Below are 18,120 nucleotides of genomic sequence, written 5' to 3' on the forward strand. Positions count from 1 at the left end.
GCAAACACACACACACACACACACACCATATAGATACACACAGCTTTCCGGTTCATCTGTAAATATCCCTAGTGGCTGTGAGTGCCCCCTCTCTTTATTTCTTTGAATTCATCTCCTCCCTCCTATCTCTTTCTCTCTGTTTCATTCCCTCCATTCATAGGCAAAACAGTGTGTGAGAGCTGCATCAAAGGGAGTCATGTCTCATGTATTCTAATGAAATGGGACGTGAAATAAAAATGAACAGGACACAGAGAGAGGAAGACAGAAAGGAAATGTGGACGTGGGAAGTGGATGATGAGAAAAAATGAGAGGAAAGAGAGCGGTCTTTGATGTTGGGAGAAAAAGAACGCGCTGTGTGTTTCATAAAACTAGAAGGGAAATTAAGAGTTTCTCTGATATACCTGCCTTTTCTCTTTCCACCCCTCCTCACCAACCCAATACTCTCTCCCCCCTGACTACCCACCTTCCTCTGCAGAGCGAGAGTCACTTCGGCAGCAGTATGCACAGGACACTAAGATGGGGTTTGTCATCAATGCCATCTATTCTATGGCATATGGCCTGCATAACATGCAACGGGCACTCTGCCCAGGCTATCAGGTATGTACCGCTCTGATGGATGAATGAAGGGACACACTAGGACAAAGAAAGGAGATAAAGGAGGGGGATGAAAGGAGGGAGAGGGAGTGGAGAATATGAAAAAAAAGAAGGTAACAGCTGGGTATTGCTGCCATATTACACTTGACCTTGTTTCCATAGAGGCCATTTGTAACTTATGGTTACTGTATACACTGCATGGAAAAAGTGCACAATAGCAACCTGGATGATTGCACTATAATACAGAAATAAACATATTAATTATGTGCCAAGTTAGATTAAAAAGTGCAAAACTGAAACACATTTACCTAATACAAGAAATTCAGAGGAAAAATGTATCAGTGCTGATTAACTTTTACAGATTTTGGCTCATATTTGTTGTAACTTTGTGGGAATGACTACATACCCCTTTCCTACCAAAATTAGCCTGTGCATGCAGGTTTTTCAAACAGGGGTAAACCTACTAGATACAGGCATTTGACTGCTTACCTACTGCCAGTGAACACACCTGGGTGTGAATGCTGATTGTACACATTCTCATTATATTAAGAAGCCAGAGCGGGTTTTAGCGGGGGTTTTTGTGCAGTGGGACAGAGGCTTTTGACAAAAAAGAATGTGCTGTAGACATCTAAACTGTAATGTAATATATTGGATTGGTGGGTTCAAATCTTACTTAACATAAGAATTCATTCAACTTGGCAATATTCTTTGTACATATCAATTTTTAATGAAATTTGAAGGGATAATTGTTTTGATTGCTTTTTGTTAATCTTTATATTATCTTAGTCCAACTGTACAGTAATTATCTTTTGAATATACTGTAAAAAATCTAAGTTTTGATTAATTAATTCTTAATTAATTAATTCTTCATGTGCCATTGTTTTCACTTTTCTTTTTCATTTCAACATGGGTCGTCATTGACCACCACTTCCAGATTCAATTGTGTACTCACAAATCTCCTTGAAACAATGGTTGTTCAGCTGTGGGTTAGGACATTTTAGTTGAATATGACATGACTTTTTTTATGTTTTTTTAGGGCCTTTGTGATGCCATGCGACCTATAGATGGAGCTACACTGTTGGACTTCTTGATGAAAACCAACTTCACAGGCGTGTCAGGGGAGGGTATCTTATTTGATGTGAATGGAGACTCACCTGGCAGGTACTACTGCTAACTCAACAAATTTGTCAAATATTTCTTTGTTATGTGGTCTTTTGGCTTTCTTGGTCATATGACAGCACTATGCGGGTGTTGATGTGTTGGATGTAAACTGTATGTGTGCCTTTTTTTGCACAGGTATGAAATAATGAACTTTAAAAAGATGGGGAAGGACTACTACGATTACATTAATGTTGGCAGTTGGGACAACAGAGGCTTGAAGATAGATGATGATGAAATCTGGCCCAACAAAGACACCATAATCAAGTCAGTCTGCAGTGAACCCTGTGACAAGGGACAGATTAAGGTAAGATTACTCATACAGTACAGATAAAATGTCTGGTTACATAGATATACAGCGTAATTAAGTTCTGCCCACAGTCAGAGGGGAAAATGATTCATTGCTCTCCAATGACTTTGTATTGTGTGAAGGTTCCTGCTTGTCACTTCTGTTTGCTAGCAAACAACCGATAAGCTGCTGTGTGGTGGGATGCACTGCTAACAGTGTGAAGAACCAAGAACAAAGTTTATGAGCTGCTGAACCCAAAAAAACGAGCCTTTAAAGGGATAGTTGGGTATTTTTGAAGCAGGGCTATATAGGATACTTATGCATTGTCAATGTATTACATACAGTGGCTGGCTGACAGCGCACTTCCAGTTTGTAGAAACAGACAAGGCACGCACCGTACGGGGGTTGATATCAAAACCCACTTTAGCCTACCTAAAAAAATCAACATGTATTTAGAGTATTATCACTGCTTTACCTCGCTGTCACACAGTCTTTTCCTCTGGCACTACATTTATCATCTTCTGCCATTCAGCTATTTGGGTCAGAAAGTGCTGTTAGCGGCCGCTATGTGAATTAAAATGTCTTATAGGCCAGTTAAATTCTGAGCAAGTTGGGCACATGAGACATTGTCATTCTGATTATTAGTGAATAAAAGGCTACAGTGACAGGTGCTGATGAGTTACATGCCTGCACTACACAAAGGTACAGGTACACACAGACAGTGAGCTTTTCATCCCTTCCAGGTGATCCGTAAAGGTGAGGTGAGCTGCTGCTGGACATGCACTCCCTGTAAAGAAAATGAGTTTGTGTTTGACGAGTACACCTGCCGAGCCTGTGAACTGGGCTCCTGGCCTACTGATGACCTCACAGGTCAGTCTCTGTATGTTTGTTTGTTTGTATGTTTATTTATAACATGTACATTGGTGCAATCTCAGAGATAAATCCACTTTGCCAAGAAAATACCTGAATAGAAACACTGCGTGAGCCCATGAAGCTAAGTAATTGCCCATGCTCATGCATGAAAATCCTGTCATATCAATGCAGTAGTAGTTATGCTACTCAAAGGAAACCATGACCATGGATATGTGTGTGTGTGTGTGTGTGTGTGTGTGTGTGTGTGTGTGTGTGTGTGTGTGTGTGTGTGCACGTGCATATTTGTGTGGTTGGTCAGATGGTAAAGGAAGTTTAGTAGAATAGTTACATTAGAGAGAGAAACAGAGAGATGGTTTCTGCGTTTCACCCTCCTATCCCTTAAATTTGCTACCAACATGGTCACTATTGTTTTAATTATTCTGCATCAAGAGCAGCTTTTAATGCAGATGCACTTGAGTTGCAATGAAAATTTATTTCCTCTCCATTGCATTCGAAGCGGTTGGATATTGCCTTGTTATGCTTTCAGCTGCTAATTATACTGCTTGCTAGCTCCTTACAGAGCTCAATGATTTAAACATGAATTGAGACCTACTGAAAATTCAGATTGAGCTTCGCTGCCAGAGAGAGAAGCATCCTTACACTAAACCAGGGAGCAAACTAGTGAGAAAAGGACAAAGAGAAAGTTGACAGTGGCAAAAAAAAGGGAGAAAAAAAGAACTGAAAGAGTGATCAGGGTTACCCGCGTATTACTCTGTGTGTGTTCATCTGTCCATGTGTGTGAGTGCGTGTATGCGACTCATTTCATCAACAATAAGTGCTGCGTGTCCCCCCAGCGGGGCTATATGGAACAGTAATAATGAGGTGTAAACAAACTGCTTGCCCTGTTCCTCCAACAGACATTTTGATCTCTCTCCCTCAGGCCAAAAGAAAGAGTGAGAGAGATGAAGATAGGAGGAGATAAAGAGGCAGAGGGAACAGAGGAGTAAGAGCAAGGTCTCAGCTGGCAGGGACAGTGGAACAGGACAGCAGGCAGTGCAACGGGAGAGTTTCGATGACAGCAATAGAGCAAAAACAAGAAAAAAAAGTGAGAGAAAAGTGACTTAGAAAGATAAAGAGAAGAAAAAAAGTGAATCTGAAAAAGTGAGAGAGAAAGAGAGATGGAGATAAATACTGACAGAAGCAGCAGCCAGGGAGAGTGAAAGGAGCAGAAAAAGGGAAAGGGAGGATTAGCTTTGGGATTTGAGCCCCTCCACTGATCGGTAAGTTCCACAGTTTGATTCTCAGAGTGTTTGGAAGAGTTTGCCTCAAAACTTTATATTGACTGAACCCTCCACACACCCCACTTCCCCTTAATGCACTATTTTGGCCTTGGGTCAAACACAACGAGATTTCCTGCAGGTTTCGTGAACTAATTAAGAATTAAACTGCCGACGTAGCCGATGCTTTTCGACTACACAGAGAAAATCCATGAGGAAAACACTGATCTGGGATTTTCGGCCCCAACATCTAGATTAATTTGAGCAGGATTAATTGGAGCTAAATTCTCAGCAAATGCCTTGGCTTCCTCCCACCTTACTTTTTCTCAGCTGGGTGGTCCCTAGCCCTCATTGTCAGACAACACACTTACTGTAGTCCTTCAGGAGGGGCTAACGAACCAGGATTCTGTTGCTGCATTACCTTTTTCTCACCCCATATGTTATCAGAAACATATTTTTGTGTTTAGCTGTAAAATGAGAAAGTTGGTCCAGCTTGTGGGTGTTGCCTCGTGCTTTGGTCACATGGTGTCCGGGTCACAAACTTTTGGCATTTTAAACAAAAGCTAAGCTAAACAGGACACTAAAAAGTGTTTCTGAGGACATTTAAGGTGATAAATATACAATGAAGTAACAGATTGTCTAGCTGCCTAGTTTGACACTTGGACTGCAGTTCATGAGCAGTGATTGACAGCTGTGATAGAGGCTCCTCAGCACTGATTGGTTGTTTTGTGCACCGCAGTTGATTCTAACAAAAAAAGGAGGAGGGCATGATTTTTTTTCGCAGTGTCCCATACTTATCTACAAATATAGTGACAGTCTCAGCAAATTATAGTTATATTCATCAAAGTTACAAAATTTAATTTTAAGTAGTAAAAAAGACCACTACCTCTGTAATGTTGAACAGTTACATTTACATATGATTAATTCCTAAAATTAGGCAAAAATAGATTCAGATCTGATTTTTTTGTTGTTAAGCTGCTTTAAATAAGATTATTGGACAGGTCTTTTTTGCTTAAGAAACACTGCATGATCAATACCTAACACCTTTAACGATCATGTTTACATAGATTATATTGTGTTTTAAACTGAAAGTGCACTTTGAGCTGCTCAGTGATTTAAGCCTGCAAGTGAGACCCATCCTCTGCTGAGTGCTTCTGCCTGACTTAGTTTCTGTCTGTTTGTTTCCATCCCCTTGGCTCCCATTCAGCAATTAGGCTGCTATTTATACCCCTAGACCTAACCACTTCACTGATTTGATAAACTTTATTGACCATATTAAAGACAAAGTCATTAAATTACTTAAGTATTTTAATGGCTCTCCCTCTCTCTGCAATTTGCTGCATTGCACAAACAGTTGTGTGTACATGCATGTATGTGTGTTTGTACATACAGTACAAGAGAAATGGTAAAGACAAGAGCAGAGGAAAGAGAGCTCCTAAGATGGAGGGGGAAAAAGTAAAAATGTATAGGGATAGAAAGTTTTAGAAAGTGTCTATGCGTGTCCCTACTGCTGCAGTATGTCTAGACAGACCAGCCAGATAATTTCGGCAAACGTTAAGATGGTTCGTAATTAGAACTGTCCCTTTAATTAATGACACTTTATCTTCTTGCCTAGGAGGAAGACAGAGATGGAGGGAGGGAGAGAATTAGGGGGAAAAAGGTGGGAGGGATAAGGATGAAAAGAGATAAGGAAGATATTAGGGGGAACACAGAGCGACAGAGTGATGGATGAGGCATAACAGAAAAAAGAGAGTGATGGGAAATAGATACAAAGATTGAATGATGAAAAAGATGAAGGGGGGAAAATAGAGACAAAGATAGAGGGGTAAGAAAGAAAATAAGTGTGGACAACAGAGAAGTATGTATTGCAAAGTCAAAAGGCATGGAAGTCTGGTGTAAGTGGCAAGGCATTGAAGAAAGAGATGTGAAAGAAAAAATAAGATCTTCACTTAGAGAACGACAGTGAATAATGAAGGAGCTATGCTTAATAATGGGCGCAGTCTTTGTATTTTGATCATGGATTGATGCAGCACTAGAAAAAGTGTTTGACTCCGATGCTTAACCTGCATCTGATGTGGATCAAGGCTTCATGTAAAAGGTTATAAAAGAGATATAAAAAATGAAATAGGGTGAATGTAAAGAATAAATATAAATATACAGTTAAATGTGTGGCAATATCGGTAGTCTTACTCAAAGCTCACTCTATATCATCTAGTTGCTGGGCTTCACACAGTTTGAAAAAGTCTGATTTGTTTCAAGAACTGCATCTCAACATGCTTCTATCCTCAGGCTGTGACCCAATCCCGGTGGAGTACCTGCGATGGGGAGACCCCGAACCCATTGCTGCTGTGGTCTTTGCCTGCCTCGGTCTAATGTTCACATTCTTTGTCACTGCAGTCTTCATCAGGTAATGAATCTCTCTTCTGTCACAGAAAATATATGAACTAAGAACAATAATGCAAACAGCTTTAGACAGAGATTTGCACTATACATACCCTCTTTCTGCTCTTTAAAGTTGTTGTAGGCAGTTTAATTTTGGTATCATTGGGAAAAAATCCCAAAAGAACCTTCAAGCGCATTATAATTCAAGTAGTCTTAGAGAGAGGTAGAGTTCTGCGCCTCCTCCCGGCTCTGTTTTCAGGCTTTACAAAATTCTGCCTGTGATGGGAGACTCTGGTCAATCAAAGTTCATTTCTGAGAGTTCCTTTTGGCTTTTCTACAAATGCGTATTCACATCTTTTCAATGTTCAATCCTACAGTTTCCATTTCAGTACTGGCAACACCTGTCTACACCGCAAAGCAACCCAAAAAAAGCAAGACAGACATATCCAAAAGAAGAAGTCTAAACTAGAGTCTGACATTAAACAAAATAAAAACACATGTCAGTATTTGCGAAACATTGCAGTTAGAGAGACAATGTTTCTCATAGTTTACCCTCACCTTACCGCTTAAGTCGTAAGTCAAAACTTAAGTCTGCAGCTAATTTCAGTTCATTTTTTAAATTTAAATATTAGCTGGAGCTTCAATCACAGTGTGTCGTCCATCTTACTCCCCGCCACTACAGACCCCCTCGCAGGGAGGAGAGCAGGCAGTTTTCAGGGACAGTTCCCCATCAGTGGCTGCAGCAACTCAAGCTCAGCCAGTGTTGGGGGACCGGACAACCCAGACTCACCGACTGTTGCTGCTGTAAGACCCGGCGCTGTGGCTGGCCAACAGCCCGCTGTGACCTATGAATTTGAGTTACCACAGCTGCTGACTGAAGGTCCTGCCCTCACCCCAGAGAAGCAGTCCACATAGCAGCAGGGAGCAAGGCAGAGGAACTGTGGGGTGTGCTAGTTAGCTAATTCTTGTTTCATTCTGGTCTGATAAACAAAGTCTGAATTCTGCACAGGGTTCACCCTGGTTCTTAAAAAAGTCTTAAAAGGCATTGAATTCATTAATGCAAAAATAAGGCCTTTAACTGGTAGTAAATTGACTTAAAATAATCATTCAAAAATATTAGAAATGCTCAGACATGGGAAGTAAGATTTTAATCTTTTTTTCTGACATTGCATTGTAAAATCTCAAAATAATTGGTAACATCTATTTTTTTTATTTAATAATTAGATAAATGTATTTTCTTAAAGGTTTCATGATGGGAATCCAAGTGGTGGAATCTCACATGCAGATTTAGAAACACAAAATCACCCAGAAAACAGGCCAGAAATACCACCTCAGTTGGTAAACCAAATATATACCTCTATGATAATATAATATGTTCATTGTCTTCCATGTGTTCCACTACAAAAAGGATTAGGGTTTTCCCAATATTTGATGTAGATTATCTAACTTTTTCACCAGACAAAAAAGTAATGTTTCATGTTACCATAAACATGTAGACAAAATAAAATTTCCCTTTACTTTTGGTTTTTAGAAAATTGCTCTTAAACATAATTCCAAGTGGCATTAAAAAAAAGTCTTAAAAAGTCGTAAATCTTCCTTGCCTTAAGTTGTAGGAACACTGTCTACAATGAAACATGATCAAATAAATGAATGCATGCAAATGCTGGGTTACTGTATAAAGCGAGTGCCTAAAGCTGTGCTCGTCTGGTGGGATGGACTCAGGACAGAGAGAGGAGAGCTGCTGGAGGAGGGTGTATTTTTAAATTCTGCATTTTTTTTTGCCTGCCCATATGTTTCTGTTCATAATTGTTTGTGCGAATGTGTTCAGGTTCCGGGACACTCCAGTGGTAAAATCTTCCAGTAGGGAGCTGTGCTACATCATACTGGCAGGGATCTGCTTGGGGTACCTGTGTACCTTCAGCCTCATAGCCAAACCCCATGTCATCCACTGCTATCTCCAACGACTGGGAATAGGCTTGTCACCTGCCATGAGCTACTCTGCGCTTGTCACCAAGGTAACGATTTAGAGATGAGAATGAACATTTGTGAGTTATCTCCAAAGACTTGGAACACCCCTTTCAGCAGACCTCTGCTAACCTGCAGAGGTCATCAGTGGTATGTAGGGAAAACCCACGGAAAAGCTTCAGATCCTGGAGAGTTAGCACCAAGGATTCATCTGGATTCATCTGCGTGGAAACAAAACTATGGACCTAATGAGAAAGAAACAGGGTGAAAAAACAGGGGCCGTTGTCCCCTGATAGTGCAGATTGTTACCCTTTTTGGTATGATAACATTATAAGCAGGGCACAGGTCTTTCCTACTCATGTCCAGTTGGGTTTTTTGAATGAAGGCTGAGTTAAAAGGGTCGTAGGATTCAACAATAGCAGGGAATTGCAATATCTTTCCAACAAGAAATTACCTTACCACACTAGATTTTGACTCCTGTGTGCAATATTTTTTTAGTGTTTTCAACCAGTCGTCTTCATAAAACAGCATTGTAGAAATACAGAGAGAACATTGCTAGAATATAGATCCAGTATGTTCAACATATATTTTATTTAAAGGCCTCAATGGTGTTTATGATCTGACTCCAGACAAATCGCATCGCTCGGATCCTGGCAGGCAGCAAGAAGAAGATCTGTACAAAGAAACCTCGCTTCATGTCTGCCTGCGCTCAGCTCATTATTGCCTTCCTCCTCATACTGCTGCAGCTGGGCATCATTGTGGCTCTCTTCCTCATGGAGCCACCTGAGGTAAGCTGTGTGTGTGTGTATGTGTGTGTGTGTGCGTGCATGCGTGCGTGCGTGCGTGCGTGCGTGCGTGCGTGCGTGCGTGCGTGTCCCTGTCAGATTTTCATTGTGAGTGGGAGAGAGGCTCAAATGAGAGAGAGAGAGAAATAAAGAAGAATTAAGAGCAGAAATTACCTTATAATGAGGATTTAATCTCCATGTGTTTGTTTCTATTACATCACTAATGTTTTTAAGACCATTTGACTCATACAGTAGTAGATTAATTAGCAGATCAACATTTAGACTCTTGTATTTTTGTTGCTGTTATCCAAAGCAGTAAAACAATCCTGCTCAGTGGCATTTTTGTAATTCTTTGCCAGCAGACTGTTGTTGAATGTTGTCAAGTTGGCAGTGCAATGAATGGATATGTTAGTTTGTTAAACTGTACAGCTTCCCAAATCGATTTTTAGTGCCACTTTAGTATATTTGTAAGCATCATTCCCAGGTATCAGAATGAATTAAATGATGCCTGTAGCAAAAGCTTTGTCAAGCTTTTTGTCATTGCCCAGTTTCCACTTGTGTCTTCTGTAGGTGATTCATGACTACCCGAGTATCCGCCAGGTTAACCTCATTTGCAACACCACTAACCTGGGTGTGGTTGCTCCACTGGGATACAATGGCCTGCTCATCCTCAGCTGCACCTTCTATGCCTTCAAGGTACTACCAGAAGTGTTTTTAACTATCCTTCATTAGCTTTTAAAATCAAAAGATGTGTTTTATTTCTGTTGTACACTATTGAATATCATTTAAATGACAATATGAAAATTGAAGACGCAAAGTGCCAGGACACATTGCGCTTCTTGTGCCTGCTTTCAGGAGCGTGTAGGCAGGTTGTGCTTGATGTTGTACGTCTCATGACCTAAGTACCAGAAAATCCCCAGTTCAGAGCTGATGTTATTTCAGAAGTTGTTTTCAGTGTATATTTTTAGACTTGAAATGTTGTTTGTGGTGCAGATTGTAAAGCTCAGGGTAGCCTTGAACTGAACTGATTAACTTCTTCTCCATTATTATCATAGACTAATATTTATGTAAGAAAAGAAATATCTGGCAGCTGTGGTTGCTCTTTGTCACATGCTGTGCACAGTGCGGCAGTCCAAAAGTAAACTTAAACTTTGCTGCTTCCTAAAAAAACAGGAGCTTGGTATTGCTTGTGACTGCAATGGTGTCTGTCTTGATTTGGAGCATGCCCTCCACGTTTACATTAAAAATAATGGATTTAATGGAGCAAGAAACGCTGCTTGTGTACAAGCCCAAAGGCGTCGGTTACTAGGTGTTTAAAATCCACATCTCCAAGGATATGTGTTGTTGGAGGCATATGTTCTTAATTGTAGACACATGGGCTCTACATACTGTATGTCCAATAATGTTCAGTACATGTCTTTTTTCAAGCTGCTTTATATGAGAAAGGACATAGACACAGACATAATGCAAATCACTTATTGAACCACTGTTTGTGTTTGGTGCTCTCCCACATTTAGCAGCGGTAAATTAAATTCTGTTGAACCAAACACATTATAAAGTCAATGTTTGATTATCGGTGGCCTGCAGCCATCCATTTTCGGTAGAGTGTGAGAGCAGAACGGTAAAAGAGACAAAAGCTGAAATACACCGCACATCGAGCAAATAAATTAACGGTGTTTATGAACACAGCAGCAGAGAAAACCAATACAACGCCCTTGCATATAATGTTTAGGCTAGCATTCGATTTATAACAGTAATGATGAGGCAGTGGGTAAGCTTTGTGTAGCAGTGTCTTCTCTGGTAAAACACATTGTCATTCTGTGTTTTATTTTCCTAATTTAAGGCAGCATCCACAGAGCAACAATAAAAAAATTATCTATGTCTATTTGCTCACACTTTCTCTCTCACTTTATCCCTCTCCAAGACCCGCAACGTCCCAGCTAATTTCAATGAGGCTAAGTACATTGCCTTTACCATGTACACCACCTGTATTATCTGGCTGGCCTTTGTACCCATCTACTTTGGCTCCAACTACAAAATTATCACCATGTGCTTCAGTGTCAGCCTCAGTGCCACTGTGGCGCTGTGCTGCATGTTTGTACCCAAGGTAAGGCTGAATTCACTGTTTCTACATTTCACCCATTCACTACTTCTATCTCTAGGAATACTTCACCCCCCCAAAATGCCTATTTGTATATCAATTACTCATCCCATGTTACTTTGAGTTTGTGAAAAAAAAATCACTTTACCTGCGTGCCTCCAGTGAACATGCAACCTATAACTAAGAATATTCTTGAATAATTTAAGTAAATGGTGTCCTCGTTTATAAGCAACAGCAAAACTATATGAAAGCATCTGTTCACAAACTCTCACACAACTCCTGCAGTAAAATTCAGGTCTAATTTATATTGCTGTATGCTCAGTACCTCCCAAACAGACAGCCCTCTCTGACATGGATCTGAATGGAAAATTTAACTTATCTATGTTCTCTTCAAAGTCAGAATCTGTTGAAAAAGATGGTATTTTTACCTCACTTGACACAGGAGCTGCTGGTCTACTGCTGCCTTGATCTGTCAAATTTCTTTGTGTCATTGTGTGGCTTTGGTGTTTAAAAGGATTAGTTTGCAAAAATCACACAATAACATTGATTTGGGTTAATTGTGGTGTTTTCTTTGATGTTTGGTGATATGATATGACAATAAGTATCATATTTTTTATTCTGCCTTAAGCAGTAGTGTTTATTATTTGAAAGCTTCAATGTCTTTGTTCCAAGGCTTTAAAATCTCAATCAATGATTTTTGATTTGGAGTTGAGTTGTCCAGGCGTCCTCTGTACCTTTCTTCGCCTCTCATGTTTAGGCAAAAAATAGAAGAACTTGACAAACATAATAAACCAAACTGATAGAGGTAGTGGTAGACCAGCAGCTCCCGTGTTTAGTGAGATAAAAATTGAGCATAGATAAGTTCACTTCCCATTCAGTTAGTGATGTAAGAATTTGTTTACAGATGTTTTTACATAGTTTTGTTAAACACAACCCCATATGACTTCAGATTATCAATAACTGCCTCTGGTTTTGTTTTTTGTTTATCAGAGCTCGAAAAAACATTTTTTCACAAATTCAATATTTCAACATTTGGGGGGATGAAGTGTTCCCTTAAACTTTGGCCTTTAGCCTAAGGAGAAAACTTGATTGCTTGTTAAGTGTCCAAACTTTAAACATACTGTGTCTGTAATTATCCTGAATCAATCCACAAGGTAACAGCTGGTAACCATGGCAACAGTGATGATACTTCATGCTTAGTTACTGTACCAGTTAACTCAAACTGTTGAAGAAGATTTCAAAATATGTAAAGCTCCCCACAGTTTTTTGTATGTGGTAGGTGTCTGAGTTATGACCTCGGTAATGCACCCTGAGGTGTTCTGATTGTGTAGTTCGGTCCCAAAAATGAACGTTTATGTCCTCCTCCTAGAACCAAGAAAGAAGAACTTTTTCTTTTTGTTTACTTTTTCATACTCAGCCTGCTACCCGTCCTTGTGTTGTGCATGCAGTACACTGCACTTAAGTTCGGTGTGTGAAGGCTTACATTTAATAATAAAGCAAACAGTATTGTTTGTTATCGACAGTCTGACAGTAATCAAGTCATCAGTGTGGTAATGTATGGACAGCACTCCCAAAAAACACATTGTAATTGAAAGTGTGTGTTCAAGTTCAGTTTTTGAATAAATGATTAAAAACTTGAAATTAAATTTTCATCAAATGCTGGCGCTGAAGGAAAAATGGCTAATTTAGAATATTATCACGTGTCATGTTTTTTCCCAGTTCCACAGTAAAAGCTCGATATTCCTGTGGAGCTTCAAGGAGAAAGTTTGTGCCTGAAATGCAATCAATATAACCACTTAGCTGCTGCTTCTTTTGAGAATTGTGTTTTTATTCAAGTTATACATTAACAAGGTAAAAGAACATTTATAATAAGACTGAAATGTGTTCACAAATAATTTCCCCAAAACATATGATGAAGTAGGTATTTGCTCTTTCTGTACACTATTAAACCGAGTGGTCTTGTTTGTTTTGGAACTGTTATGCTATATTTGAATAAAATATAACATTTTTCATTTCATTACAGGTGTACATCATTCTAGCCAAACCAGAGCGTAACGTGCGCAGTGCCTTTACCACTAGCACAGTGGTGCGCATGCACGTGGGCGACGGCAAATCTTCCTCAGCTGCCAGCCGTTCTTCTAGTCTGGTTAACCTGTGGAAACGCAGAGGCTCCACTGGAGAGACACTCAGGTACATCTGTGTGAGTGTGTGTACTCCAGAGGCTCATTGGCCAGGTTAATGCCAGGTTACTCCTCAGCTACAGTCCAAGGCACCATTTCTGTAATGGCTCTACTCTGGGACTATTTATGGTGTGTGTGTGTGTGTGTGTGTGCGTGTGTGTGTGTGCGTGTGTGTGTGTGTGTTCGAGCTCTCTGAAAGATTGATTCTCTGAACTCCCCTGAGTCTGCTTGACTGTTTCTCTGACCCAAACATGAACTGTAGACAATTGCCTAATGGAGACATAGCAAAGAAAGAGAGAAGCGAGCAGCAGGGAGAGTAAGGAGAAAATTGGAGAGAAATCTGAATACAGAGAGAGAGAGGATTGAGGGAACGAACAGAGAGATGAAAAGCAGAAGTGATGGTAAAGAAGGAGGAAAAAAAGGCTGAAGGAATAGTGCAAAAAAGGAGAGACATAATAGCTTTCACACCATGCTTAAGGCCATCCACGAGCCATCTACAGTGACAGGGAACCGATCAAAGGACACAAAGGGAGTGACGCACAGCCACTTGCCCAGAATGAAAAGGGAGGAAAAAGACAAGAACACATTTTCGTTTGTCAGCACGTTACTGCAGCTCACCCCGCTTGGCAAGCAAGATTTCAATCACACTCTTATGAGAAATGTCAGGAGTGCTTCCATCTTGGTTCCTTTTATTCCTCTCTTCCCCTCTCCATCTCTTTTGGTCCTATCTTCCCCTGTGGGTGGTGGTAATTGGCAGGGCTGTCTATCTCCTCAGTGCAGGGCTGGAAGCTGCTGCCTTTGAGATGCTGTCATTGTGTAGTCTGAACAGACACAGAGAGACGTGAAACCAGCAGACCGGGGGGGGAGAAAGAAGAAGAAGAAGAAGAAAAAAGATAAAATATTTGACTGATGTTCGAACCAAATGTTTGAACTACTGAAGAGTGCACAGTTTACCGTCACCAGACATTAAAATCAGCCTCAGCACTGGATGGGATATATGTAAGACGAGATCAGTCGAACACCTTTGGTATGTGCGACATGTGTTTCTGCAGGTCAGGCTTGAGCCTACCTTTCTCCAAATCCGTCTGTCAGAGACTCCTCCTGTGTGTTAATATGAGTAGGTCACAGCACTGTTTATGTGTAGGTGCAGGCTGACATGTGCAGCATATGGATGTGTGTGTGTGCATGTGTATGTGTGCATATGTATCATAGAGTCTGTGAATGTATGTGTGTGTGTGTCTGTGTGTGTGTGTGCGTGTGTGTGTCCAGGGTGATCTGAGTTCTTTTCACCCACAGCCACGGTGGTGCGATGTTTAATCAGAGGTTCCACTATAGATTAATCACAGTAATTAACCTGACAAAAGGATGAGAGGAAAAAAAGTTGTGGGGAAGCAGGGGACAGAGTACTGTGACTGATGTGAAGCAGAGAAAAGTGGAGAAAATTGTACGATAGAGGGAGGAACAGAGAGAAGAACAGAGAACCTGACGAAGACAAATGAAGAACATACTGTCTGGAAAAAATAGAACAGGAAATTAACTGTAATGAAATAACCCCACATATGAAGTCCAATTGATTTTCTTTGGTTCTTTCAAGGCTCCATTTAGATATGTTTGCATCTATTAAACGGCATTACTTATGTAGGATAATAAATAGGAACTAATGTTTAGCAGGCACTATTTATGTGATAGTGTTGTCTCGATACACTGTAAAATCTGATAAGTTGATCTGACCTAAAAAGCCTAGGAAACCAAATGGCTTAAAAAGGGTAAGTAAATATAGCTATTCTTACATTGTGTCTACTTTGTATGTATTTGTAAGGCTTCGTTAAAATTTTGGTGTATTTACTTCATTTTGTGACGTTAACTTAAAAAATAACAAGTGACATTAACTTGTTAACTGAACAGTTGTATTAACTTGAGAATGTAATTGCATTTAAAAAATTAAGTTACATTTTAATTTGAAAAAAGACAAAACCAGTGTTCGTAGAAACAAACGAAATTATGCGGTCAAAACAAATCCACCTTAAGCCTTTTTTTAAAAAATCTATTAAAAAAAAAACAACCCGAAAATCCAGAAATATTCCATCTTTCTTTTTGACTTTACCTAAGATGTCATCAGGACTCCATGATATTTTATCACAAAAATCAATACTCAATCAAGCTTCAGTAAACTTAAATAAAACATAAAACCAAACTTTTATATATTCCAAGTCTGCAACTCCTCCACATGCAGAGTCCTTTTGTTCATGACACAAAATATATAAAACTGCTCAGCTAAGTTCAACTAACTTGGTTTACTCAAAAAAATAAGGTGTTGTCACATCAACACTGAGAATTTGAATATTGACACCATTTTAAATATAAAGTATAGATATGTGAGGATAAATCGATATTTTTGACATCATATCATGTAATGTTTGGTTTTGTTGCAGTAAAGTATTTAAAAAAATGTTTGCTCTCATCTTAAAGTACCAACAGTGTACTAACAGTGTGTTATAATGATAGTTGACGACTAAAGGGTACTTTTTGATTTGCTATCAACACAAACCTGAAATACTAATGAGCAGTTTAGAAATTAACATTTATTGAAGAAATATGAATGAAATTAGAATTTAAAAGCTACAAGTTCCCAATAACAATAAAATCATCTTCTGCAGTAAGAAATGTCACATCTGCATTTGAAATGTCATATAATGTGTTACAAAAACAAATCAACTGAGTAGAATATTAAACAAAAACTGCCAAATATTTTATTTGAAAGAAAGTGTTAATAACTTTTACTGTGTTTACTGTACAATGCCCATACTCAGCTACAGCCTGTTGTTGTCAAGCTAAAGCCAGGACCTAAGCATAATGTTAAACACAGCTATGGAAATCAGATGTTAACTTTTTGCTGTATCTAAACTGATAATAGCAGAATAAAAGTGTGCACATCTTCTCATTTATATAATATCTAATCAGAAATGTTAAAGTTAGATCAAACTGACAAAAGTAATCTAACTACTAATTAACTGAAGTTGGTAAGTCTATCCCCACGCTTTATAAACAGCCTCCTCTTTCTTTTCTCTCTCTTCCTTCCACTTCCTTCCTGCCCTCCAGCTCCAACGGTAAATCTGTGTCTTGGGCGCAGACGGAGCGTAGCGGTTCACGCGGCAACCACCTGTGGCAACGACTGTCCTTCCACATCAAAAAGAAGGAGAACAACCAGACTGCCGTCATCAAGCCCTTCTCCAAAACTTCGGAGGAGCGTTACTGTGGAGGGGGGGACCTGCCCCCACATGTCCCTCTGCCTTCCCTCCCCTCCATGTCCTCCTTGTCTATTCATCCTGACTCTGGCACAGACAAGACCCTGTACGAGCTCTCTGAAGCAGAGGAGCGCTACTCGATGACATACCGACCGCAGACGCCTTCACCAATCAGCACAGTCAGCCAGAGGCTTGGGGCGGGGTTAGGGGAGGAGCCTCCAATGACTGTCATACCAAACTACCCGAGCAGCGTTTGCAGTGGTGGCAGTGGCGGCAGTGGTGGAAGTGGCGGCAGCAGTTTTGGTCCGGCCGGCAGCGGATCTCTGGTGGCGGGGAGTGACGGTCGTTTGGTTGCTTTGGACGATCATGTGGGACCACCCACACTGATGGATCAGATCAGCTGCGTGGTAAACCGCTTCACCGCCAACATCACCGAGCTCAACAGCATGATGTTGTCGTCCTCTCCGTCACACTCGCACAAACACACACCTCCTTCTCCTCACCCTGCTGACCCGTATCTGTTGCCCCGTGAAATTCCGATGCCCCCGACCCTCACCACCTACGCTGACGTCCAGCCCCTCCCACCTGTTGAGTCCAGCATGGGGGGACGGAGCGGCTGTCCCGTTCATCCTATCCCACACTCACCTTACCCCCTGCCGCCTCCTCACACCCAGACCTCCCCCTCTCTCTCCCCCATGCGAGGCGGCCTGATCACCTGCCTCACCAACTCCCCTCTGAGGAGGGGCGATTTGGAAGAGGAGCTCATTGCTTTGACTCCACCATCGCCTTTCCGCGATTCTCTGGCATCAAGTAGTGGCTCACCTATCTCAGAGACAGGTCTGTGTCTCCCCCCAGTCCCCTCCCATCCGCCCCCCTCTCCCCCTTCGCCCAGGTACAGCAGACTGACACTCAGAAACTACAGTCAGAGTTCATCCTCGCTGTGAGGCAGATATTACAAGTAAAGAAAAAACACAAGTGAAGAGGAGCTCTCAGAAACAACAGTGTGAGTGAAGAGAATCGGAGGATGGAAATCCATTCGTCTCTAGGTGGAGTGAAAACCTAAAGTGAAGGAATCGTAGAGGGCTGGTTGTTGAAGACACCAAGCTGCGACAGTCTGCTGTCTGCTGTTGTGTTTACATGTTTGCAGTGAGATGCAAGTGTAAAAAGCTTGCCCACGTTGCATTTTCTTAGTGCAGTTTCTCACAAGTGAAGAACTGCAAAAAAGGGCCACTATGACTTTGCGGTGTTTTGTCTATAGAGTCAGAATACAACTGAAGGTCTAGAGCTGCGTA

At 40.7% G+C, this 18,120-nt stretch overlaps 1 protein-coding gene across 1 annotated transcript in view; it reads left to right on the plus strand.

Moving 5' to 3' along the window:
• grm5b (glutamate receptor, metabotropic 5b) overlaps nucleotides 1-17,772 on the plus strand; it is a 79,830-nt gene extending 62,058 nt beyond the window's left edge. Inside the window, exons 8-18 of the mRNA XM_042486430.1 lie at nucleotides 476-597; nucleotides 1,631-1,755; nucleotides 1,891-2,059; nucleotides 2,785-2,911; nucleotides 6,460-6,577; nucleotides 8,381-8,567; nucleotides 9,147-9,305; nucleotides 9,873-9,998; nucleotides 11,227-11,409; nucleotides 13,427-13,593; nucleotides 16,683-17,772. Of these exons, the coding sequence (XP_042342364.1) occupies nucleotides 476-597; nucleotides 1,631-1,755; nucleotides 1,891-2,059; nucleotides 2,785-2,911; nucleotides 6,460-6,577; nucleotides 8,381-8,567; nucleotides 9,147-9,305; nucleotides 9,873-9,998; nucleotides 11,227-11,409; nucleotides 13,427-13,593; nucleotides 16,683-17,772 (2,573 nt within the window). The remainder of the gene's footprint in view (nucleotides 1-475; nucleotides 598-1,630; nucleotides 1,756-1,890; nucleotides 2,060-2,784; nucleotides 2,912-6,459; nucleotides 6,578-8,380; nucleotides 8,568-9,146; nucleotides 9,306-9,872; nucleotides 9,999-11,226; nucleotides 11,410-13,426; nucleotides 13,594-16,682) is intronic.
• Nucleotides 17,773-18,120: the final 348 nt, after the last annotated feature.

This window comes from Plectropomus leopardus, chromosome 5 (assembly GCF_008729295.1).
Source record: "Plectropomus leopardus isolate mb chromosome 5, YSFRI_Pleo_2.0, whole genome shotgun sequence".
In the NCBI taxonomy this organism is placed as follows: domain Eukaryota; kingdom Metazoa; phylum Chordata; class Actinopteri; order Perciformes; family Serranidae; genus Plectropomus; species Plectropomus leopardus.